Below are 26,778 nucleotides of genomic sequence, written 5' to 3'. Positions count from 1 at the left end.
GACTTGATAACAAAACTGATTTGCTGACAAATGTTTTTACAATGACAGGTTTTGCTCTTTAAGTTTGATACTCCTAACTATAAAAAGATACCTGGTCAAACTACAGGCATTAACTTACAGAAAGTGAATCCATGTAATCCAAACCAAGGGAGAAGTGACTCTGAAATGCTTCTGGAGTGCATTGCTGTTGGATGAAGTTTCAGGTAGGAGGTAACGGTGGTGTTTCATGCGAGGCAGTCACTTTAGTACATTTCACTTGGTTGCTTTTAGAAAATGCGTGTATCATGATGGAAGGGCCAGAGAACCTAGCAAAAGAACTTGCAAGGTCTTTGCTTTTCTTGAGTGGAAGTCCTTTTACTTAGATGCTAGAGGAAACATGACAGTGCTCCCTCCCCATATTTCTTTTTTTGGTCCTTCCTAGCTCACTGAACCCAGGGCCTTACAAATGCTAGGTAAATGCTCTGACAGTGGGCCTCACCCCATTCCCCCACCATGGGCAGCCTGCTAATGATGACAAGAAGGGCTGGTTTATATTGTTCAAAAACTGACAAGTTTCCATAAGTCTGGCTTAGTGTGTTAAATACTTATGCATTATTTTGTTTTTTATCTTAGTTTGACAATTTGTTTCTTCTACATTGTTTAAATTTAGTCATTGAATCATTTTATATCTCTTACACTAGTATTTGTTGATGCTGTTTGAATATTGACTTAACTATTACAATTCTTTTTGTTTAAATACTTTTTTTTCCTGTTTTAAAGTTAGGGTCTCATGTAGTCTAGGTTGCTTCCAATTCTCTATGTAGTCATGGATGACTTAAACACCTCATCTTCTTTTCTCTATCTCAAGAGTTGAGATTACAAGCATGTGCCACTGCCTCTAGCTTTGTTAAATCATTTTCAGCCTTTTAGGATATATATATATATATATATATATATATACATATATACCACAACATGTTGTTGGGGTTTCTGTCTTGGCTGGTTCCCACAATCATTAAGTCCCCCCAAAAATCACACAGAGGTCTATATTAGTTATTAGCTGATTGGCCCATTAGCTCAGGCTTCTTATTAACTCTTATAACTTATATTAGCCCATTATTCCTGTCTGAGTTAGCCATGTGGCTTGGTACCTTATTCGGTGGGGCAGTCACATCTTGTTTCTTCTGTGACTGAGGAACGACTGCATCCTCTTCCCAGAATTCTCCTATTCTCATTGACCCACCTCTATTCCCTGTCTGGCTGTCTGGTTGTTCCGCCTATACTTCCTGCCTGGCTACTGGCCAATCAGCATTTATTTAAAATATAATTGACAAAATACAGATCACTGCTCCATACCATATACATACTTTAAAAATTTAAAAGAAAGGTTCTTGGTCAAGCTTTCCTGAGTATCTTGGCTTCTAAACGTGACTGCAGAGGCTGGTTTTATGAGTACTACTTGTAATGCCTGTGGCATACTACTTGTTCTTTCTGAAAGTGTCTTTTTGTAGAGGTGAGGTGAGCTAAACTTTGAAAAATAGAGTGAGAGAACAAATGAATGGAATGGGGTATGTATTAATATTCTTGATTTTAAGTGAGTATGATATACCCTTCAAAGACAGCCTCATTGACGTAGTTTCTCCAATCAGACCTACTATGTAACTGATCAGCTCTAATTTATCCATCTACTGAGGAGCATCTTTACCTTATTTATGATCCATTCCCTTCAATAATAGCACCGCCAGGCTCAACCAACATCAGCCTTTGGGATCATTTTATATTCACACCATGATAACCAGAAGGAATGTATGGGGAAAAAATGGGAGGTGAGGTGTTTTGAAATGTCAGGAGTCTGGAGAGATGGCTCAGCTCTCCAGAGAACACTCTCTGCTCTACCCACAGGACAGCTCACAACTGTCTGTAATTCTAGTTCTAGGCAATCTGATGCACTCTTCTGACTTCCGTGGACCCTAGGCATCCACATAGTACACAGACTAATGTGTGGGTAAAACACCCATACACATCACCATCATCATAAACAAAGAGAAGAGTGGCAGAATGGACCAAATGATGGAACAGATGAAACAGTTATTCTGTCGGTCATGAAGACCCATGACATTTTTGTATAGGGGTTATTAAGAAAGTAAAATGTTATTTTATTTTATTTTTGATTTGTTTGTTAAAACAGGGTCTCTTCCCCAAGCGGTGGTGGCACACACCTTTAATCTCAGCACTTGGGAGAGAGAGACAGGACAGGCGTATCTTTGTGAGTTTGAGGACAGCCTGGTCTATAAGAGCTAGAGCTATTTCCAGGACAACACAGAGAAATGCTGTCTCAAAAAACAAAAACAAAAAACAAAAAAAAAAGGAAAGAAAACAGGGTCTTTCTATGTGTCAGGGGTCAGGGACCAGCCTCTACAAAAATACCTCATACCTCTTGCCAGGATGGGAATTTAGAAATATAAATAAAGAATACAGAAATGCATAAAATAATAAATCAGAAACATATATAGAATAGTACAAGGTGGGAGTTCCAGTGAGTACTGAAGTTGCCTGCATTTAATTTCAATTGCTTAAAATACCCCTGGCCCCAAAAGGTAAGAGTAAGACAAAAGACTACTTTAACATGATACAAGGAAATGAACACACCAATTGAAGATCTCCTGCTACTTTCATAGTTAACCATTCTGTTGCTAGAACAAAACAAGTCTCACTCACATCCTAGACCAAAACATTCTGTAGGCAAACCACTCCCTGGGTGGAATCCAAAGTTATTTCCTTAAGGGAACTGGAATTTAGTTGGATCCATAGACTTTAGTTTGAGGTAGAAACAAACCTACTTCTCCATTCCTGAAATACAGGGTCTGGCTATTAGCCACACCTGTTGACAATAACCTCGAGAGAGCAAAACTCTCTGACCTAAATCTGGGTGGGACCTTTGTTTGAGGTAGAAGCACAATTAACCTTGAATGAATAGAGAGGTAAGTTCCCTGGAAACATGCTCACATTTTTGGGTCTCCACATCCATGTGGACCTGGTTGTTCTAAAATTCCTCTGTATACTAGAGTGTCCTCAAAGTCACAGAAATTCTGCTTCTTCTTTTCCAGTGTTGAGATTAAAAGTGTGTGACTCCATGCTGGGAGAAATGTTCCTGAGAGTCTTTTGGTGATGGGATTAGTGCTATTAGAGCTGGGAGCTGAACAGATGACTCTCGAGTGAGAAGTATTTCTCATGCCCTTAATGTGTTATTGATTTTAGTTCTTGATAACTAAAATCAAACCAATTTTTTAATTAAAAGTGCTTAGTTGATGATGGAGTTTCATGAAGAGCTCAGCTAATGAGAGCTTGATGAAGGCTTATCTTTCCACGGTTTGTAGATTCCAAGGTCATGAACTGGACTCTGGGCCTTAGCCTGGGACTTCTGATGGTGATGGTAAGATATTGAGGAAGATAATTAAATGTCAGTTCTAGAGTTGGAAGTATAGCTTAGTGCTACACTAGTTTGCCTGCTATTCCTGAAACTTAGGGTTCAACACCTGGCCAAACAACAGCAACAACTTGAGTGGTGATGGTGCATGCCTTTAATCCCAGCACTCGGGAGGCAGAGGCAGGTGGATCTCTGAGTTTGAGGCCAGCCTGGTCTACAGTGCAAGTTCCAGGACAGCCAGGGCTGCTCCGAGAAACCCTGTCTCGGGGGGGGGGGGTTTATAAAAATATTGCTTGGATATTTTGCTTTTAATTTAATGCATTTATTTTTTGCTTATAAGTTGCTGATTCTCTAAATTCTCCTTCATCTACAACTACGATACCCCATATGCACTTCTCTTTTGGGCTCATGAAAAACTTCACATAATACTTTATAAGGAAAAAGAAATGAAACACACTATATGCTGAAAAGTATTTTTATTGATAGTCACCTGCATATATGATCTACTTATTAATAATCTATGGTGTGGTGCTTTTCCAGAATTTTTTTTTTGTTGTTGTTTTTTCGAGACAGGGTTTCTCTGTAGCTTTTGGAGCCTGCCCTGGAACTAGCTCTTGTAGACCAGGCTGGCTTCGAACTCACAGAGATCCTCCTGCCTCTGCCTCCCGAGTGCAGGGATTAAAGGTTTTTGCCACCACCGCCTGGCTCTTTTCCAGGATTTTTTTTGGGCTATCAAATAAATATATTCTTGGTTTTATGTATTGTAATATTTTGCTAAGCATTAACATGTATATAATATCTCTTTCCTTTTTCTTCTTTGTGTTTTCAGGGAATCTTATTTCTTGTTTTTCCCACCTCCCAATCATTGATTGACACTGATAAAGAAAGCCTTAAAACAATGTTATGCTAGGCGGTGGTAGTGAAAGCTTTTAATCCCAGCACTCAGAAGGGAGAGGCAGGCAGATCTCTGTGATTTCGAGGCCAGCAGGGTCTACAGCGGGCGTTCCAGAACAGGCTCCAAAGCCTGTTCGAAAAACCAAATAAGTCAAAACCAAAAAACTCCCACAAGGTTATTAGCATGTCTGTTTAATTCTGATTTTTCCTAAAGTCTTTATAAACAAATATAAACTGTTTACATTTTTTATTCCTTTGCTATACAAAAGGTTGCACGCTCTATCTCAGAATTGCGTCTTGTCTTTTTTTTTTAGTTGCTTTCCATCTAGGTCTTTTAAAATTGATGTAAATAACTCTATTATTTTATAACATAGAAGCTGCAAAATTTTCCATTGCATGAATGAACCAAGGTTGACTTTACTCCTGTTTATTGAGTTTCTTTCCATTCATTTGTAACTAGCAATAATACTGTAAAAGTCTTTATATTAGGTCATACTTACATTACTGTGTTTATTTTATTTAATATTTATTATTTTATAGCCACACCATAGTGTTCCCTCCCTCCTCTCCGCCTAGGCCCTTCGATTATTATGTTTTTAAGATAAAGTCTTAGTGGTGAACCAAGGAGTCAGAGCTTAGACTCATGCACAGGTTTGGTCTGTGTATTGCCAAATTATTCCCCTGAGAGTGTCTCTCACTTGAACTCTTAGGTGCCATCTTCCTCTACAATATCTGCAACAGTGTCAATGATTGTTTTTTTCTTTCTAACTAAAATGATTAGTTAGAAATTTAAACTTACATTTTTGTGGTTGAGTTTGAACATGTTTCCATTGACTTGTTCAACTATGTTCTTTCTCTATATTTATTTAATTACTGATTTCTAAAAGTACTCATTTTTTAGAAATTCATTAAAGAGTCCCTTTTCTCTGACATCAAACAACAGGCTGACGATTCCTCAGTAGAGATGCTGCAGACCAGAAATGTTTTCATATTTTAACATTATTAGCAATTGTCACAGCAGGAAAATATCTTATTGCTTATGATTTTATAATTCTTTACAAATTGTTTTAAGATAAGTAAATTCTTTTGAGAAATATTTGGAATCTGTCATGGTTTGATACATGTAGAGGAGAGACCTCTTCTCTACAGGGGTCTCTGTAGAGCCAGAAGCTCTCCTAGCTTTCTTCCTGGGACTTAAAAATCTGTAATGTAGCTGGGTGGTGGTGCACGCCTTTAATCCTAGCACTTGGGAGACAGAGGCAGGTGGATCTTTGTGAGTTCAAGGCCAGCCTAGTCTGCAAGGGCTAGTTCCTGGACAGCTAAGGCTGTTACACAGAGAAACCCTGTCTCAAAAAACAAAACAAAACAAAACAACAAAAAAACAAACAACAACAAAAAATTTCTGTAATGTAAGATGTCAGCACCTCTTAATTTTAGTCTGCCTAGAGCATTATAATCATGAGTAGCTGCTGTCAACTGAGCAGAGAGGGAAGTTTACAAAGGCCTAGACATTATCCAATTTGATATAATCAGTAGTATTTTCCTTTGTGCATTATTCCCAGTACAAAAATAGAAGTATGATCATGTATTGACAGTAAGAAAGCTGAATTTTCAGGGCTGGAAACATGGCTCAGCAGTCAAGAGTCAGGGTTTATTCTCAGGCATTTACATGGGCACTCACATGGGCACCAAGCACCTGTGTGACAGCTCACAACTGTAACTCCAGTTTCAGAGTACCTGGCACCCTCACACAGACATCCATGTAGGCAAAACACCAATGCACATAAAAAAGCTGAATTTTTAAAAAGAGATTATTAAGTTAAAAGATAAAAACTGGTTATATGTAAGGTTATACTATGAATTAGGAGACAACTCATTACTGTTTGGAAACTAGAACTTAGTCTCACAATTTCTTCAACATAGTTCCTCTCATCGCCTTTTCCTCAACAATTAAAATTTGAAAACAACCACACAATTAGGAGAAACTTTGTGTACCAATGACTTAAACCATTATTTTTTTCCTGTGAGCTGAGCAACATGTCAGAGCAGAGGCAAACAGGCATATACTCAATTCTTAAGATGTTAAGTCAAAAAGGACAGAGTTTCCACAGCATGGTAGCAAGTTTGCAGATGCCCACATCATGATAGTTGAAATAACCAAAGGCCAGCAAAGGCTAGAGGCAAGAGTGCCTTAAAGCATGTCTTGCCAGTTTCCTGACATGCATCTCCATAAGCTTAGTAACAACTTTTTCAAGGTTCAAGTGGTTTTGGGGAATTGCGGATGAGGATTCAGATATGCAGCTGGAAGTAGTCCCAAGAACAAAGTACTGACAACTCTCTCATTCGCCCTATGGAGACAGACAGCCTTGGAATCAGAATGGGGCTTCATGGTGGGTGAGCATGTGCTCTGTGTCAGCCTGGGGTGAGTTGGTGTTGGAGCAGTGCTGATGTGGAGGCAGATCTGACCACTGGAGTTCGAAGTAACAGATCTTGTGATCCTTTGGCACCGCAGAAGACTCTTGACCTCTAGGGAGTGATTATCTTGCTTTTGAGTATTCAAGTTCACCCAACCTTCTGCTATCCTCTCATTCAGATGTTTAAAGATTTCTGTTTTCCTGCAATGATTTGGTATAAAATGTCTTAGTTAGGGTTTCTCTTGGTGTGACGAAACACCATAACCAAAAAGCATGTTTGGGAGAAAAGGGCTTATTTGGTTTACACTTCAGCGTTGCTGTTCATCACTGAAGGAACTCAGGGCAGGAACTCAAACAGGTCAGGATTCTGGATGCAGGAGCTGATGCAGAGGCCATAGAAGGAGTGGCTTGCTGGCTTGCTTCCCATGACTTGCTCAACCCACATTCTTGTAGAACCCAGGACCACCAACCAAGGGCTAGGTCCTCCCATATTGATTTTTACATGCCAGCCAGGTGGTGGTCGTACACGCCTTTAATCCCAGCACTCACGAGGCAGAGGAAGGAGAATTTCTGAGACTGAGGCCACGGTGGTCTACAGAGTGAGTTCCAGGACAGCAGCCAGGGCTACACAGAAAAACTCTGCCTCGGGGGGGGGGGGGGGGGGGAAGGCCTACAGCCGGATCTCTCAGGAAGGCATTTCTCCAGCTGAGGCTCCTTCCTCCGATGACTCTAGCTTGTGTCAAGCCAACACAGAAAACCAGCCAGTACATTGAATTAAAATTTCTTTTTTCTGTGTTGGACAGTGAACTCAGGTCCCATTGCATGACAAACAAGTTCTCTTTTGCTGAGTGACACCTCAGCCCTAGTTATACACATTTTTGATCAGTTTGCGATGTGTCTTGATTTCAAACATGAAATTTTTCCATGGTTATGACTTCTTTCCTATTCTAATACACTCTTACTGGTTTTTAAGTCTTCTCCTTAGTGACTTGAGATGATGCTTAAATGAAGCACAGAAAAGCCATAATGCTTAGTAGTGGTGAACATAGACTTTGGAGTTAGTGTGCCTCGGTTTTAATTCTAGCAACAACAGTTCTGAAAGCTTGGACAAGGTACTTTGTCTATTTGTGTATAGCTCACTCTTTTGAAATAAGAGTGGTTACAGTATTGTATGTATTTCGTGGAATATTAAATATAGAAATTCTCAGTTCTTTATTTTACTTTATTTTTTCATTTTTTGAGACAGGGTTTCTCTGTAGCTTTGGAGTCTGTCCTGGAACTAGCTCTTGTAGACCAGGCTGGCCTCGAACTCACAAAGATCTGTCTGTCTCAGACTCCTGAGTGTTAGGATTAAAGGCATGCACCCCCACCGCCTGTCAAAGCTCTTAGTTTTTGACACATGAAGGTGTTATTAAAATTGCTCTTATTATGGTACTTTCCTTCTACTTTTGGTCTATTTGTAGATTTTTTCTTATTGTCATCCATGTCTAACCAACATTCATGTGCAAGTATTACAATAAAAAACGTGCTTTGAATTATGGTTTAATCTTCTGATAGAGTTATAATTCTTTCAAAGAAATTTTGATGGTCTCTTTATTTTCTACTTCCAATAGAAAGAAAAAGGCAATAAATTAAGAAAAGCATATAGTGTTCTTTGTTTTTTCATTCATTTTCTGCAACTGCTAAACCCTTTGAAGTTAATAATTTCTCAATTTATTTTCTAATTTTGCCTTTTTTTTTGTGGCCAAACTCTTGTCGTGAACTTTGTTGCTGTGAATAGATTATCTTTCTGTTTTATCCCAGTGTGCTTGGGATATCATGGGTGTCCTAACAGCATTTCTAGGTTTTCATTATTCCTGAGCATCTTTAGGTATCTTTATTGAAGACTAAAATTGAACATATGAATTATTTTAAAAAACATTTTCTCCTAGAGAAATTGTATAGTGTTTTAATAATGCATTCTGTGAATATTTCTCTTTTAAGGTGTCTAAAGTGTAGAGATTGGGTCATCATCAAAAGTTTTTTTAACAGTGCCTGCAAGAAGTAATCATGGTATTCATTCTGTAAAGAATGCAAGTTAAACAAGTTGAAGTCGAGACTGGGAGATGACTCAGTGGGTGAAACCACTTGCTGCAGAGTTGTCTGTAACTCTAGCTCTATGGGTTCTGTTACCTTTAGTGGGCTCTGCAGGTAATGAATGCTTGGGATACACATACATGCATGAAGGCAAGTTACTCATACATATAAAGATTTAAAAAAATAAGCCAATTTTATAGTATAATTTGTGATTAAATTATAGATATTTTAAAGTTATAAATTAATTAGTCAAAGCACAGTTTACATTAAATATTTCATTGTAAAGTAAGATAAAGCTAATGAACATGGACCAAAACTAATAAAATGAATAGCAAATAGCTTGGAAACCGTTGCCCAGTCTCATAGCTTTCCTAGAGTCTCTCTAGTTGTGTTTTTTTTTTACTCCTCCAAATGTAGAATTAAAAAAAATTAAAAGTATTTTTTTATTATTCTGTTATCCAACAACATATCCTTAGGTTACAATTTAATTTTTTCTTATTTGTAAATTTCCTTATTACAATTTAAATTTGCTTATTTGTTTAACCAATTGATTTATTTGGTTCCTTGAGACAAGTGCTTGTTGTAGTCAGGACTGGCTTTGAACCTGCTGTGTAGCTGAGACTGGCCTAAAATTCCTGTTTACTCTGCCACATCTACCCTAAAATATTTTAAAAGTATCAGATGAATTTATTTATTGAAGAATCTGTAACTTTGGACATTTTATATTTTTCCGTTCTGTAGTCCTGTATTTCCTGCGTTTTGGCAGCAGAATCTAGTCTGTGTCAGACTCAGCTTCCATTCCTCTGGCTAGACTGTAGGTGGTGCTCTGCTCTTTCCATGGGAGCAACTGCACCTGGTTTGTCTGTGTGGATGTTATCGGCCCTGGCATTCATGATCAAAATACATTTATTTACTTAGATCTAAAAAAAAAAAAAAAAGCGGCCACAGTGTCTGTCTGTCTGTCTGTCTCTGTCTCTATCTCTGTCTCTCTCTCTCTGTGTGTGTGTGTATGTGTGTGTGTGTAACTGGAACCTTTCAATGAGGAAATACTTCTTATTTGGTTACCTAGTGATACTGTCACCAGTGTACATTTATGGAAGGCAGAATAAATGGACAATTTTTTCTCTTAATTTACTAGTTTTCAAAGGGACAGATATTTCTGCCTTATCATCTTTTAGAGCAATGGTTCACAACCTAAGGATCATAACCCCCACAAAGGTTGAAAACAGATATCCTGCATATCATATTCTTACATTATGATTCATAACAATAGCAAAATTGTAGTTATGAAGTAGCAATGAAATAATTTTATGCTTGGGGGTCACCACAACATGAGGAACTATGTTAAAGGGTCACAATATTAGGAAGATTAAGGAGTACTACTTTAGAGAAAACCAGTGAATTTGTTTTTGTGAATTTGAAATTTCATGAATTTAAATGTATTTGATTATAATTGTTTTCATCATTAAACCACAGATTACCTTGTCTTTGCCTAATAGGGTATTTTTTGACAGAGCCTTTTTAATTTGATGATATTCCTGCTATTGTGTATGGCAAGATAATTTAGGCTCAGTTTTTCATTTTTAGCCCTAGACCTTGGATCAGATGTTTTTAAGAGAAACCCTTGGTCAGAAGTGCTCCTTCAAGACTTCAGTCTGAGTACTCTTTACAATCATTGCCCTTTGGTTATTGCTCATGTGGCTTTCAGAGGCCAGAACTACACATACACTCATAAGTACCAGTTACAATTGTATGTATTGGAGTGTGTGTTTAAATTATCTTATAACTGCCTAGTGATACTTCTATTAAGTACAGGGTTAGTTATTCAGATCCTATCAGGTTGACCACATTCTTTTCTATATATACTTCACATGTTTTTATCATGAAAGGCTGTTAGATTCTTTTTGTGTTTATTGAGATGATCATATGATTTTTTTCATGTTATTTATGTAGTATATAATTTAATGCTTTTTACTGTAGATACGTATGTATGTGGATGCACAAGCATATGTGTGTGTGTGTGTGTGTGTGTGTGTGTGTGCAGTTGCATGCTTATGTGTATGGAGGCCAGAGCTCAACCTTGTATGTTGTTTCTCATATGCTATCTACTTTTTTGTTGTTTTTTTTCAGTCATGTTCTCTCACTGGACTGAAACTCTCTGCATAGCTTAGGCTGCCTGGTCAGCCCCAGGGATCCAGATTTCTCCCCCTCCCCAGGGCTAGCATTTAAATAATATATGCCGCTCTATTTGTTTTTTTTTAAAACATGGGTTCTAGGCCTTAAACTCATGTCCCAGATATTTTATCGAAAGAAGCATCGACAGCCCCATAATTTAATGTATTTCTGAAATAAATCTGATTTGCTTATTGTGTAGAATTATTTTTTCATGTTGTAATATTTCTTCTCATGTTTTAGTGATATCTCCTGCACTTCGTTAGGCGTTTGTCTAGTACAAGTGTAACACTGGCTTCATTGACTTTTTGAGGAGTTCATGAAGAATTATACTAGTTCATTTTTAACAAAACTGTCAGAGCTCCATCTGTACTTTGTGAATTATTTTTGATTACTATCTTTTTATTTGTTTCTAGCCTTTTATTTTTTCTCTTTCTCATGGAACCAGTTTCAGGAATAAGGGGCTTCCTAGGAATTTGTTGCTTTCGTCTAAGTTGTTACTTCTTGACTACGACTGTTCAGAATATTCCTTTGTGATCTTTTTGTTTCTGTAAGGCTGCTAGTAATATGCTCTCTTTTGTTTTTAATTTTAATAATTTGAGTCTTTTTTCTTGATCAATGAAACCAAATTTTGCCAGTGTTTTCCTTTTGTTTTTGTTGAGACAGGATCTTCTTACTCTACTATTGAGTTTGAGTTTTTTATGTATTTTAGTTATCCTTTTGTGAGATATTTCTTTTTCAAATATAGTCTGTAGTTTGCTATTTTATTTACATACACACACAACACACACACACACTCTTAATATATTAGTTTTCTCTAGGGAATTTACTTTTGGGTGGAAGTCTAAGATATAACAGTTCATACTTTGTGAAGAAAACAGTTTTTTTTTATGTTGCAAATCTTACTGTTCTTCAAAATAAGAGTTTAGATTAGTAACTATGAAATTAACAATGTAAAATAGTTTGGAAGTATTAAGGAAATGACAATGGAGGTAGAGTGCTTGAGCAATGGTAAATATGATGTAATTTTACGTTATAAGCACATAATTAGACACACATTGAGGTGATTGATTGGAATGTGGAATGTGTGACTGTTTGCTGTCTCATATCCTGCAGTGTTTCAGTCCGTGCAGTGTAAGTTCAGTGGACTTCTTTCTACTTGTCACTGGTGATAGATTTCTGATTTTTAAAATATGACAGTGGTATAAATCACTAGTTTGCTAGATTGAACTAGTAATCTATTAAAGAACATGGCAGTATTTACTGTAGATAAATGCAAATTTAAAAAGGTTCTGTATATGAAGGTTTAAATGATTTATTATCCTTCAGTGCATGCCTGAGTCTGAAGTTATGTAATAGATTTAGAAAATTTCATTTCCTGTTTCAAGGTTCAAATTTGCATATTTTTCTCCAATGCAAGTATTGGAGCTTAGTTGATAGAATATATAGTAAAACTGATAATACTATTCCTTATTTTTTTGGGGGGTGAATTACAGTGTCAATCCTTTTAAAGTATAGGTAAGTGATTAAATATACCTACTTTATTTTCTTTTTCATCTTTTTCCTCTATCTTTGTTTTGAGTTGAGAAGCATAAAATTTGTGATCATTTTGAAACATTTAATAGTAATAGCCAGTGAAATTATGTGGACATTGAAGTATTTTTTTTGTTTAAAATTACAAATGTTTCCATACTAATTACAGGGTTATTAAAATTTTCCTTTTTATGTGGAGAAATTTGTGGTAGCTTGTGATACCCTGGTCTTCTGGAAGAGCTTTCAGTGTCCCTAACCAAAGAGCTATCTCTCTAGTCCTCCTCTTGCCTTGTTTTTAAAAGACAGGGTCTCATTATATAGCCCTGGGAAACTTGCAACTTGCTACATACACTAGGTTGTCCTTGAACTCATAGAGATCTGCAAGTAAAATCTCTTAAAACTAAATCTGTTCTCTTCAATTCAAAAGCTGTCTGCTTTCTGTGGAGCTTTGTCTGAAAACATTTTGAAGAAGGTACAGCCCAAAGGTTTGCTGTAGACAAATAAGTCAAAGAAACAAAAAAACCTCACCTCAATCCTTTGTCTTTCCAACACCTCTTCATTCACCTTAGTTGCATTGCGAGCTGTAGTGTGTCACATAGTATACCCTTTGTCCAGTCAGTCCACACACAAAATGTTCATTGCAGTGATTCATTGCTCTGGTTCAAGGCCTCTGAATTCTGGTGCACCATCATCACTGGGCCCTCATCAAAACTCCTCTCATTTAGTCTGTTATTCTCTTTCAGTTTAAATTAAATATTTTCAACAGTAGTCATTCATGTTCTTATGTATTCAGAATCAAAATTCACTCAGCATCAGGTGTTAGACCTCATGTTTTTAGCTGAATATGTCTTACTATTTATGTAAGCATTTTATTTTAGTAAAAACTATGTGAAATAACTAGTTTCTGATTTACTTAACTGATTATAAAGCTCATTTATACAGCTTTTGTATTCTTGCTCAAGTATTTTTGTTTTGTAGATATTTGTATATTGTGCTGGGCATGGTGGTGTATGGCAGTGATCACAACACTTGGGAGGCTGAAGCAGGATTATGAGTTTGATCACACACACACACACACACACACACACACACACACACACACAGTAAGAGACTTACCATGTTGTGTGATACACTTTTTTTTACTTACAGTGTGTTATGTCAAATGTTTACATGTGTGACAACATATGTATAGATGTGTGCGCAGGTATTTGTGTATGTGTATGAAGGCAGAGGTTGACCTCAGCTCTCCTTGATTGCTCTCCACCCTATATGTTGAGGCAGAGTCTCTTACTACAACCCGGGGTTTACTGATTCTATTTAGTCTAGCTAGGCAGTTTGTTTTGGGGATCATTTCTTCATATTCTGAGGGCTGGGATTCCAGGCAGGCTACCATGCCTAGCTGGCATTTATGTGGTTCTGGTGATCTGAACTCTGTTCCTTAAGCTTGAATTGAAAGTTTATTATCCACTGAACCACCTCCGACGCCCATGGTCTGACATTTAAAAGAGTTTTTGAGAATGTTTCCTGGGGAATTTAGTTGGGGTCATTAGTTTGCTAGGAATGTGTAACAAGGACCTAGTAATTGAGCTGCTGAAACAGCAGAAACTTACTGCCGCAGACTTGTATACTAGAAGTTAAAATCTAATGTGGTACTTGCAGTTTGGTACTTTTGCAGATTTGTGAAAATCTTTCTTTTTTTTCTTTTTTTTTTGTTTTTTTGTTTTTGTTTTCTCGAGGCAGGGTTTCTCTGTAGCTTCTGGAGTCTGTCCTGGAACTAGCTCTGTAGACCAGGCTAGCATCGAACTCACAGAGATCCTCCTGCCTCTGCCTCCTGAGTGCTGGGATTAAAGGTGTGTGCCACCACCGCCCAGTTTATGAAAATCTTTTTCATGTGTCCTTCCTAGCCTTTGGAACAGTGGTTCTAAACCCATGGTTTGCAATCCCTTGATTGGGGGTGGTGAAGGACCCTTTAACAGAGGTCACCTAAGACTGTTGGAAAACACAGATATTTACATTACAGTTTATGACAGTAGCAGAGTTACATTTATGAAGTAGCAACAAAAATTCTTACACAGTTGGGCTCACCACCACATGAGGAACTGTTATTAAAGGGTCACAGCATTAGGAGGGTTGAGAGCCACTGCTCTGGAGGCTTTGCAGGAATCTTTGCCATTATTTGACTTAAAATTATCACCGAGAATTCTGTGTCCATCTTCACCCGGCATTCTCACTTGTGTCTGTCTCTGTGTAAGTTTTCCCTTTCTATAAGTGTAGTAGTCACTTTGGATTAGGGTTTATCCTCATGACCTTGTCTGAATCACTTACATTACAACCAACCTATTTCCAAGTAAAATTACTTTCTGAAATAATGGATGTTAAGACATCAACATACCTTTATTTATTTGTTTGTTTGTTTATTTATTTTAAGACAGGGTTTCTCTATGTAGCCCTCACTATCCTGGAACTAGCTCTGTAGACCAGGCTGGCTGCAAACTCACAGAGATCCGTCTGCCTCTGCCTCCTAAGTGCTGGGATTAAAGGTGTGTGCCACCACTGCCTGGCAGGTCCCCCCTCCCCCCCGGGAGCAAATAATTTAGTTCATAGTGGGAACCATACGGCATAGTGGTGTTTATTGAATGATCTCATAAGAATGTAGTGAGTGTATTTTGATTTTGAAACTTATAAGGAAAAATAATGCAGTTCTCAAAAATAGATCAAGATAGACAGTCTAAGTTTTACCACCTGCTACTGTGTAAGTGATGTTGTTATTTCACTTATAATACTCCCAAGTAGTGCCTTTAAGGTGGCTCAGTGGTAAAGGTGCTTGCTGTCGAGTCTGACAACTTAAGTTTCATCCCTGGGAACCACATGGGAGAAGGAGACAACTGACTTCTACAAATTATCCTTTAACCTCCACATGTGTGCTATGGTGCACACACCCACATGTTCATACACACAAAACAAATGTAATAAAACATAGTTACAGGTATATTTTTATAACTTCTGAGAAAATTTAACTATAACCATTTTTATTAATTAAGTTGGTACAATGGAGAGACCAAAACACATTAGTGGTTTCTAAAAAGGAGATGTGTGTTTGTCCTGTTGAAAATCTGGCCATGGGCTGCTGCAGTGGTTCTGTGGTTGCCAGGATCCAGGATACTGATGTACTTACTATAATCCTCACTAAGAGATGGATGCTTAGCTTCTGAGATGGCCCCTCTGGCTATTGCCACTGTTTGTGTATCGTATGTGCTATGTAGGAGGACAGATGGGAAGACATATTCCTTTTTATAAAAGAGTAATGCCAAGGCTGAGATGGGAGGGTTGTGAGTTTGAGGTCAGCTGAGGAAAATAATGAATTCATCTGTGTGTTAGTTAGTACCTTTTATGTATCCTGTTTGTTTCAAAACTGCTTAGTTTTTTTTTTTTTAAATGTTGATCTCAAAGTATCTAGTTTTTTTCAAGGACCCATTCCTGTATGAATGTGACACTGCACGTGAGAGGAACTTTGTGTTTTAGTTCATCTTATATGTAAACAAGCTCAGAATAAGTAATTTAGACATTTTTGGACAAATCACAAGAACTATAGCAAAACCTGGTTGGTGGCGAAGGCTGAGATTGTATCTCTATCTTCTGTTGCACGGTGCTCTTGTCCTGTCTCTGAGGAGAAATGTAACAGGTTCACATTGAGTTGTCTAGAGTAAGCATGTTCGCCCGTGAAGTACCAGGCTGTTGAGTTACAGTCTTCTAGCTTTATAAATCTTTTGAAGAGAAGATACATAGTTTTCATCTTCCTGAATTTTCTGTTCTTTATTTTTTGAGAATGTAAGTGACCCAGCTTAGTGACCAATTTTAAGTTAAGGCATTTTATTATTAAAACTATTGAGAAGAAAATTATCACACTCAAATTAAGGTCTTAAAAAAGGTCAAAAGTTGTAAAGGTTCATTTGAATTCTCTGGATAAAATACTTTAAAAGGTCTATAATCATATACATTAAACTGTGACCTATAAAAAGCATGTTATGCCACCCTGAAGGTTGCTATAAAAATTGTTTATGAAGTTCATGCAAGACTAAAATATGTTGAAATGGAGAGTTTTGAAAAATGTTCTATATAGCAGAGGAGACCAAATCATGCTAAAATGCAGGAAAAGACTATACATCAGTTTCCAGGCTACATTATTCAAAAAAAATACAACCATAAAAAGGTAATAAGATTACATTTTCACATTTCATGGCTGGTAAAGTGCATTAGGCTGCTCAGATATTCATAACTCCCTGTGACATTTGGAAGATTACATTTTGGAGGGGAGCGCCATTACTGCCGCTCAGATAATAGCTCGCGATGCCTGGTCCTGGGTATGATCCTCGTCAGTGGAGACAAATTTGTGTTTTGAAGGTTGATCAGCTTCAAATAACTATTAGAAAGGGTTAACCTGACATATTGTAGGCTCTCCGCTTCGTTTTTACGTATAATAGATATGCATTCATACAGTATATCAATATGCCACACATTTGTATGTACAAAATTCAGTCATCAATTTTCTCCTTGAAAGGCATATCTTATAATATTTAATGCAGTGGAAAAATATTTAAAACACCTGTCTGAATATTGCCTTCACACTATAAGCTCAATTTAGAAGCTGGTGAAATATTTGGGTTTTTATTTGGAAATTACTTTCCAAATTAATTCTGTAGCTTCTTGGAAGGGTGATTACTGATGGTAATATATACAGATAAGAGTGAAAGATGGATGTTAGTAACACTAAGGTGAAGGCGAGCCTTCTCAACTGAGTTGCAATGAGGCTTTTGTCCTGTTTAGTTCTACCCAGAAGACATATAGTTGTTGAAGAGAGTTTCACAGAATTTGAACTCTCCATATTTATCTATGCATCTATCTATCTATCTATCTATCTATCTATCTATCTATCTATCTATCTATCATCTGTTTATTTAAATTATATCTTTATGTTAGTTTGTTTGTCCACATGTTGTTTGTGTGTATTTGAGGAAGTGCCTTTCTGTACTCAGCTGAGAACTTTCAGTTTCTCTCTACTAGAAAATATTGCTGAAGTGGTCTGCCTTACTATTGTGTCTAAATGATTTTTCACAAAACCTTTTCTCTTTCTGCTTTTCTCTCGTGAAATAGTGAGTTTAGGACAGTGTGCTAGCATATGTAACACTGTATAGGTTATTGGTGTTTTATGGCTGTGGGATTTATCGTTTGCTGCCTTCCTGAGACTTTATGGTGTACTCTCTGACGAGAAGTTACCCTTGTGCTCAAAGAAGTTACTCTAATTTTGCATTTATTTTCTGTGTGGATTTCCACATATACTATACCCATTTCCTCAGCATCACTAATGTATGAGAACACATTTCCCCAAATCTTTGCCTATAGTACATTTTATTATGTATATTATTTAGGACTTGAAATTTTGTAACATATCTATATAATTTTTATTTTGTTACTAATATTGATTTTGTGAACAAGATTGAGATTTTGCTCATATGCCATGGCGTCATTGTAGTCATTTTATTCATTGCTTTGTCCCAAAATTCACTTCAAAATTTTCTTTTAGGAAGTTATTTATATTTACAACATGAATCATGAATTATTTTTCTCCTTTGTATAATTATATGTGCTTTTTTTCTTGTATACTTAACTCCTCCCCCCCAATTACATGTTAGGTGAGATCTTTAGCAGTGAGCTAGTCTCTGTTCAGAATTTTAATTTATGTTAAATTGATCAGTCCAGAAATCTTGACAATTTTTTTGGTATTTAATAATTTTTTAATTCATGAATTTTTGATAATTAATTAATGAATATTTTTGAGGCTTGGTCTCTAGTAGCCTAAACTGGCCTTAAATTCAGTATTTAACTGTAGATAACCCTTAACTCTTTTCTTTTTTGTTTTGTTTTGTTTTGTTTTTGGGATAGGATCTCAATGTATATTTCTGGCTGACCTGGAGTTTGCTAAGTAGACCAAACTGGTCTCGAACTCAGAATTCTGCTTGCCTCTGCTTTCTGGAGTGCTGGGAATGTCATGTACCATTATATCACTATGCCTGACCTTTTTGTTTTGTTTTGTTTTTTAAAGATTTGTTCATTTGTTATTTTATGGGGATGAGTGTTTTGCCTCCATGTATTTAAGTATACTATGGGTGTGCCTGATACTCTTGGAGGTCAGAAGAGGTGCCCAATTATTTGGAATTGGAGTTAAGGGTGGTTGTGTGTAATGTGAGCCCTGGGATCCAAACCTGGACCATCTGTGATGAAGCCAGTCTCTCCAGCCCTGACACCACTTCTCAAGCACTAGGGTTATAGGTATCTGGCCTAAAGGGCTTAGAAAAGCCTTTACCTCTTAAGTTCACAAAATACGTTTCTACCATTTAGTGAATTTGAAAATGACTTCCTTAAGTTACCCTATACTTGTTATTTTGAAATTATTTTAATTTTTATATTTTAAGTTTTAAATATAAAACTTGTGCTATTTAGATTTGAAGATTTCTTAAGAGGATTTATTTTTTTGAGATTAAAAAAATTGAATATTTTGTTGATGGAGGGTAGGGAATGCTGTGAATGGGTGGGTAGTCATTGCTACTTTGAAATTTAGGAACAACTGATAGTGGTAATAGGTGTACAGTAATGCCTTGAACATGCTTTTGTTTGTTTTCCCTTGGAAGCTGGTAGGAGGCCAGTTTGATCTGGAGATGAACTTCATTATCCAGGAAGGCGAGAGTGTCATCTGCATGGTGGAGTTACTGGAGAAATGTGACATTACTTGCCAGGCAGAAGTCTGGAGCATGTTTACAGCCATTCTGAAGAAGAGCATACGAAACCTTCAAGTCTGCACAGAAGTCGGCCTTGTGGAGAGAGTACTGGGGAAAATTGAGAAAGTTGACAGTATGATTGCAGGTACGATGTCTCTGTAGCAATGTGTGGAAGAAATAGCTTGATTCTTAAATACTGTATTTTAAAATTTCTTTTGGCAATATTTTAAAAGAACAAATACTTGATTTTATAGCATTTTTTTAAAAATTTTATTTATTTTTATTTTATGTGCATTGGTATCTTCCTTGCATGTATGTCTGTGTGAGACTGTTAGAAGCCTGGAGCTGGGGTTCCAGTCTTAAGCTGTCAAGTCGATGCTGGGAATTGAACCTGGGTCCTCTGGAAGAGCAGTCAGTGCTCTTAACCGCTGAGCCATCTCTCCAGCGCGTATATAGCATGTTTTTATTTAAAATATTTATTATTTTTAAGTGTGTGTGTGTGAGTGTGAGTGCAATGCCTGCGGAGGCCAGAGGTGTCAGATACCCTTGGAGCTGGAGTTTCAAGTGGCTGTGCCTTACTTTACAGGCCTAGAAACCAAACCCAGGTGCTCTGGAAGAGCTGTGTGTGCTCTTATCCACTGAGCCATTTCTTTAGACCCATGGCGTGTGTCTATACCTCGTGTCCAGACTATTATGTGAGCACATATTTTAATTTTTTATCTCTAGAAATATAAATAACTCATCTTTTTCATTGTTTGTTTGTTTCTTCTCAGATCTTCTTGTTGACATGTTGGGAGTGCTGGCCAGCTATAATTTGACAGTTAGAGAACTAAAGCTTTTCTTCAGTAAACTTCAAGGAGATAAAGGACAATGGGTAAAAAAAAATGAAAATAAAACATCCTAAGTACTAAATGCTCTGGTATTTGAAAGTACCTCTTCCAAGCACATTAGTAGCTTATAAAGTGAATGATAATTATTCCACATGCAGTATGTGTCAAATTGAGGGGAAGAGATCAATCAAAGTAGCATTTCATGTGCATTGCTACTTTTGTTTGTGTGTCTTAGGTAGACTACTAATTTGGTTCTTGTTAAATTGTGTGATCAAGCTATATGTCTATTATTTATTGATGTCAAGAATGTATTCAGTAGCACCCAGTTTCCTTCTGTTCTGAGTGGTAATGGCCCTTTAATGTGAGCAGCATGTTCAGGGAACAGCGTCTTTGCAGGTTAGAGCCATCCTCTCAAGGTGCAATTGAGGGTCTTTTGTAGTAAGTTGTGAACCTGTTTTGAATCCCAGGTACCTTATGGAAAGCATTTTTTTTCTTTTTTCTTGCTATTTAATTAGCTGTTTGTTACAGGAGTATTTGCTAGTAAATAATTTCTCCATTTTTGTTTGGATCCGTTAGTGACTTGATCATTGCCTTTAGTTCAGCCAGCTGACCTATAATTGTTAGGTCTATTAAATTTCATCCTTATTTGTACCTATCATTCATCATGTTAAAATATATATTCTTTAGCTTATATGTTGTAAACTCCAACTCTCTGGTGCTTTTTTGTTTTATACTGCTATTAACTGAACTGAGTTATGGTCCTGTGTCGTTTACGGTGTATTTACATTGTTAGTTTGTCCTCTCCATAACTTGGTACATTTCATCACATTTTGAAAAAAATTTGTTATTATTTCTTCAAATATTATTTACTTTTATTCGTCATTTTTCCCCTCATCTGGGACATCAAACTCTGTGTAACTTTAGTTTTATTAAATTCAAAAATTTTTTGAAAAAGTTTTTTCCTCACTGTCTTTACTCAGTACTGTGTAAGACTCAGAGCCTTACACAACTGCTTTACTACTGAGCTACATTGACAGAGCTGAAGTTAGTTCCTTGATTCTGTCCAGATCATTGAGATCTGGTCACTTTTTTTTTTTTGTCTTTTCTTTTAGAACTTTGTTTTAGATAGGTTTTATTGCTTTACTCTTGGCTGAATTTTTTCTTTCTGCAATATTTTAATTCCATTCGTTGGGGTAGTACTTTTTTTTTAAAACCCTTTTTGGTGTTGTGTGTTTATTTGTTTATGTGTGTACATATTCATGTGTGCATGGACTGTAGAGGCCAGAGGACAGCCTGGATATTATTCCTCAGGTGCTGGCACCTTGTTACTGTGTAAAGACCTCTCCCTTCCCTGGCAGGGAAGGCCAAGTAGGCAAGGCTGACTGGCCAATGAGCCCTGGGATCTGCTTGTCTCCACTTTCCCAATGCTGGGATTATGAGCACAGACAACCACCCATCTCTCTCCTCCTCTTCCTCCTCTTCCTCCTCCTTCTTTCTTTTTCTTCAGAATACATGGAAAAAAAAGACATTGTATTGAGAAGATAAATTAAATGCCAGAGGCATAGGAGGAGAGTAATCAATCAGCTGAATTTAATGACTGTTAAATAAAGTCATTTAAATACTAAGCAAAATACACTACTTTTTTCATTTGTGTGTGTGCGCATGTGTGCATGCATGCCCATGTGCCCTTCTGCATGGTTGGTGTTCAGAGAACAACTTGCAGGAGTTGGTTCTCACCTTCTACCCAGGTTGTCAGTCTTATTAGCAGCATCTTTAACTGCTGAGCCATTCTACAGGCCACAGAAAGAGTTCTGAGAGATTACATAACACCAATATTAGACATAATAGTATAGCTATTTGTGATAAGGAGGACAATCAGAATAGCTTGGGAGGTAAACGTAAAATAATAGCTGCCCACTCTGGATAACACAGCTAGCTGTCCCTTTGACTCTTTGAGTAGAGTGCAAATCCCGTATCTCAGTCTACACACAGATTCATGATGTTTATCTGCGGAATGAGTGCATCGATGAACATGTTTATTTGTAAAGACTCTTGATATGGCAACTAATATTTTTTATAAAGGCTTTTCAGTGTATTGTCCTACAACAGCGACTGTGGGAGGGATTACCTTATTATCTTCTTCTGTTGATTTGTTTATAGAAAAAGGAATTTGGAGGAATGATTTCTTTAGATGAAAATGCTCTAACTTTCTCATTGTATTTGCTGTTTCAGTATTTTTGTTACTTTGTTTTTCTTTGAAATATATTTAAAAAATAAGTGTGATTGTAGTCATTTGATATTAATCATACTTTTAAAATTGAGTGGTATGCATGATTAAAAGGTATCTGTTAGATTGACATATTCCACTTACTAGTAAGATAAAAGGCTGCTAAAGTTCTACATAGAAATAATATCTTAGGATAGTAAACGAAATAAGATGAGAGCAAACTAGTGATTTCACCTGTGGTTTGACCCTGTTTTCAGCTTGTAATAAAGAAGAATGAATGCCCTTATTTTTACTATATTTCCTTATAGGCTTATTCAGATGGTAATGTGTTTCTAATTGCCCTTGACTTTCCTTATAAATATTAATGAGATTTTCATTTTAGTTCTTGATTGTTTCATGTACTAGATAGTTTTGTGGGCCAAAGAAACATTAAAATATGATGTTAAACCCTTAATATATGCACATTTGAGGCACATTGTAGAATGAATATGCTAGAGAGATTTAACCACTTTTGTGAGTTCCAGGAGGACTGCTTGAGGAAGTGGACTTTAGACTTCAAGATGAGCTTTGAAGGATATGAAAGATTTCCTTGATTTGCAGGAGACGGAGGTAGCCTTAGTGAGCACATTTCAAGCAGAGGGGGGGTAGTTTGTAAGTAGAACCCAGGGTCAAAGATACCCAAGATGAAGTTGGAGATATAGATTAGTATCTGGTAGGCCATTTAAAGAGTTTTGTCTAAGGAAAGAAGAGCGAGGGCATGATGTAACTGGTGAAAGAATTATGGCTAAAACCGTGCTTTTGGAATTAGACTGAGTTCTGATCCTGACCCCATCAGTTACTGTATGTCCTGAGGAGTGCTCTTCTGCTTCAGAGCTTCCTTTGTAAAATCAGGAAAATAACAGGATCACGTTTTAGGTTGTGAAGTTAAAATATTATGACTTATTTAAAGTATTGCTGACATTAGAGTCTAGGGAAGCATTATTTAGTAGTTATTAAGTTAAGATGTATAGAGAAGTAGGTTGCAGTTGAAGTAGTTTATAATTTTTTAAAGGTCAGTTTTTGAAGTGTTTGAAGGTGTGAAATAATGTTAGATCGTCTGAATAAAAATGTGCTCTATCGTACTACAAAAATATCACAGAAATCATTGTATTAAGGTATTTAAAAATAGCCTTATTTATTCTTGTAAATACCTTTCAGTTTATAGTATTATTCACTTATTTTGTATATATTAAAGCATGAGTGTTATTAAGTATGTTTTGTTTTAAGGAGAAAAGCATGATTAATAAATGGTTATTTTATAGCCTCCACATGCTGGGAAGTTGTTGTCTGTGTTAAAGCACATGCCTCAGAAGTACGGTCCTGATGCCTTTTTCAGCTTCCCAGGAAAGAGTGCTGCAGTAAGTAAATATGCGTGGGGCAAACCCCACATTTCTCCCTCTCCTTGCTTCTTGGAAGTACAGCCTTGTCATACTGGCATAGAACTTGGCAGTTCTATGTTAGGCAGAACCTTTTCTGCTTGACTTTGCTTAATCCTTAGGACAGTTTCCCCCAGCAGTTTGAGAGATGGAGAGATTGCTGCTTAAGGCATGTGAGAAAGCTGCCTACTCAAAGCTTGGTTTAGTGAAGGAATAATAGTCTTTTTTTTCATATGTAGTTACACTATGCTGTGAATTTATCTTTGTACCTGTCGGAGTATACTACTTTGACTTTTTATCTTTCTGAACATTTTTTTAGCCTTAATCCTTTCCTTTGCTTTTTTTTTCTTTTCTTTTCTTTTTTTTTTTTTTTTAACAGTTGGGATGTAGAAAGAGTAGCTCTTTGAAATTTAGCAGGCACATTATCCTACTTTGTAATGATTCTTAAAATACATTTTTTTTTTTTGAGACAGGGGTCTAGATGTACAGCTTGAGGCTAATGTCAGACTCTCAGTATAGCCCAGGCTGGCTTCACACGAGCTCTTCCTGCCCGGGTCTCTTGAGTGCTGGGCCTACAGGTATTACAGGCTTACACCTGGCCTGTAGGCAAGCACAGTGTCTCTGAGCTACATCCTTAGCCTTTTTATCTCTTCTACTCTTACTACTTTATGAACATTATATGTATGGTAGCGATATTGGTAATATCTCAAAGTGCTTTAAGTGCATATACAATCTGTAGGTATCCAATTTGTGGATTGTTTTAAACAGTTTATTAAATTAGTCTATAATTATTTTTCAGAAGATCTTCAACATTTTCTTTCATTTTAAATATGGTAGTCATATAACCCCTACTTGCTTGTTTGGTCCTATGTAGTTAGACTCTATCTGCTAAAAGATAAGAATATGTTTTTGGAGGGTATTTATAGTGTGTTTATTCCTACCTATAATCCCAATTTTGAAGAAGGTGGCGGGAGGGTCAATAGGTCAGGGTCGTCCTGGACTACATAGGGAATTTGAGGCCAGTCCAGCTTCTCTGAGGCGCTGTCTGAATAAAATGGAACAAAACAAAACTACTTTTGTGATATTTGGTTTATTTTTTGGGATTTTTTTTATTGTGTTTTGCTTTTATTTTGCCTTGTTGCCTAGAGATTAAATTTTTGTGTTTTAGAAACTCTGATTAACACTTTGAGGAATTCCTTGAATGTTTCACAGTCTCATTAGCAGTATTGGAAGGTTCCAGGTTCTCCTTGTTGGTACAATTAATGTTAAACTTTGGGATTCTTTTTGTTTTTGTTTTTCCAGTGTTGGGAGCGAGCTGAAGACTTTGTATGTTCTAGTTGAGTGCTGCTCTATTGAATTAGACCTTCATTCCAGTTATTCTGACTTTGATTTATAACTTCTTGATGACTAGCAATATTGAACATCTTTCTGTGTCTTGATTGACCATTAGTGTATCTGCTTTTTATAGTTTTTGCGACAGAGTCTTCCTGGGTAGCTCTTTCTGGGTTAGGAATTGCTATGTAGAGCAACTTAGACTCAAACTTTAAAGATCTTCTTGACTCTGCCTCCCCAGTGCTGCAATTAAAGGTGTGCATCGCTATGATGAGCCTTGCATTTGTCTTCTTATCACAGAGTAATAAGAATTCTTCGTATGTATTTATTTGCATTCTTTTATCAGATACTCAGTTTGGCAGATGTCCCCTCCCATTCTTTTTTTTTTTTTCTAGGAAGGTTTTTTTTTTTTTTTTAAAAATATTTATTTATTTACTATGTACTCAATATCCTGCCTGCATGTATGCCTACAGGCCAGAAGAGGGCACCAGACCTCATTACAGATAGTTGTGAGCCACCATGTGGTTGCTGGGAATTGAACTCAGGACCTTTAGAAGAGCAGGCAATGCTCTTAACCATCTCTCCAGCCCCCCTCCCGTTCTTATATATCTTTTAAAGTTTGAAAAAGTATCTTTCAAAACTTGGTTTTATATTTTATTGGAGTACAATTTATGACTTCTTAAAAATTTTTAAATTATTTTAAATTATTTATTTATTCATTCCTATTTTGTGCATTGCTGTTTTGCCTGCATGTGTGTCTGTATGTGGGTGTCAGACTCCCCTGGAACTGGAGTTACAGACAATTATGAACTGCCTATGGGTGCTGGGAACTGAACCCAGGAACTCTGGAAGAGCAACCAGTGCTCTTAACCACTGATCTGTCTCTCTATCTCTAGCCCTTTGTATTTCTTTTTAAACACTTGTGATTTGGGTGGCATAACCATGAAGGAATTATCTGACCTAATAAAGATTTTATGCCAGCATAAAGTATTTATTATTGTATCTTTTCATAGCTTTTGAACTGGTTGTTTCTTCTAACTTTGTTTTTACCTTTTTAAGTCTGTGTTGCTATTGAAAAACCCTTCATTATATAATATTATATATATGTTTGTATACATTTTTGTTTGTTTGGTTGTTTCATTCATTTGAAATAGGGTCTCACTCTGTGACCCCGACTAGTCTGTCACTTGCTCTGTAGACCAGAGATCCACCTTGAACTCCCAGAAACCCACTTGCTAGCGTTTCCTGAGTGTTGGGATTAAAGGAATGTGCCACCATGCCCAGCTAATATTAAACTAAGTATAAAATGACCTATGAATACCATTTTGAAAAATGTATGTAATAATCCTGTTTAATTTTGTAGTTGTGGTTTACGAAAAGTAACATACATTCAGCCTTTAACTTCTTCCCATCTATTTCTAGCAATTTTTTTTTTTTGGTCAAATTTCAGTAGTTGGATCTCAGTACTCTTTCTTTGCAGTAGAATCTTTCTGGTTATGTCTGTAGAAAAAAGTTAAGTAGTTGTGAGTTTGCTTTCATCAGTCTACACCGAATGTCTCATTTAATTAATATTTACTAATTTTTATTTGAAAAAATACAAAGTTATTAAATGTTTTCTTCTAAATAAAGTCGCTTTGTGATATTTTAAAAACTTTTAAAGTGGAAACACACATAGTGTTGTAAAATCTCCTTTTCATGAATTCAGT

At 36.6% G+C, this 26,778-nt stretch overlaps 1 protein-coding gene across 5 annotated transcripts in view; it reads left to right on the top strand.

The window, feature by feature from the left end:
• Nucleotides 1-26,778, top strand: part of Lrba (LPS responsive beige-like anchor protein) — a 504,118-nt gene that overhangs the window by 29,231 nt on the left and 448,109 nt on the right. For all 5 annotated transcript variants that reach the window (XM_048424832.3, XM_048424835.3, XM_048424834.3 and 2 more), the window contains exons 3-5: nucleotides 19,182-19,413; nucleotides 20,042-20,142; nucleotides 23,627-23,722. In XM_048424832.3, the coding sequence (XP_048280789.1) occupies nucleotides 19,182-19,413; nucleotides 20,042-20,142; nucleotides 23,627-23,722 (429 nt within the window). The remainder of the gene's footprint in view (nucleotides 1-19,181; nucleotides 19,414-20,041; nucleotides 20,143-23,626; nucleotides 23,723-26,778) is intronic.

This window comes from Myodes glareolus, chromosome 20 (genome assembly GCF_982192425.1).
Source record: "Myodes glareolus chromosome 20, mMyoGla1.1, whole genome shotgun sequence".
Lineage (NCBI taxonomy): Eukaryota > Metazoa > Chordata > Mammalia > Rodentia > Cricetidae > Myodes > Myodes glareolus.
Note: the sequence above shows the minus strand (reverse complement) of the source record. Positions and strands in the feature narration are given on the sequence as shown.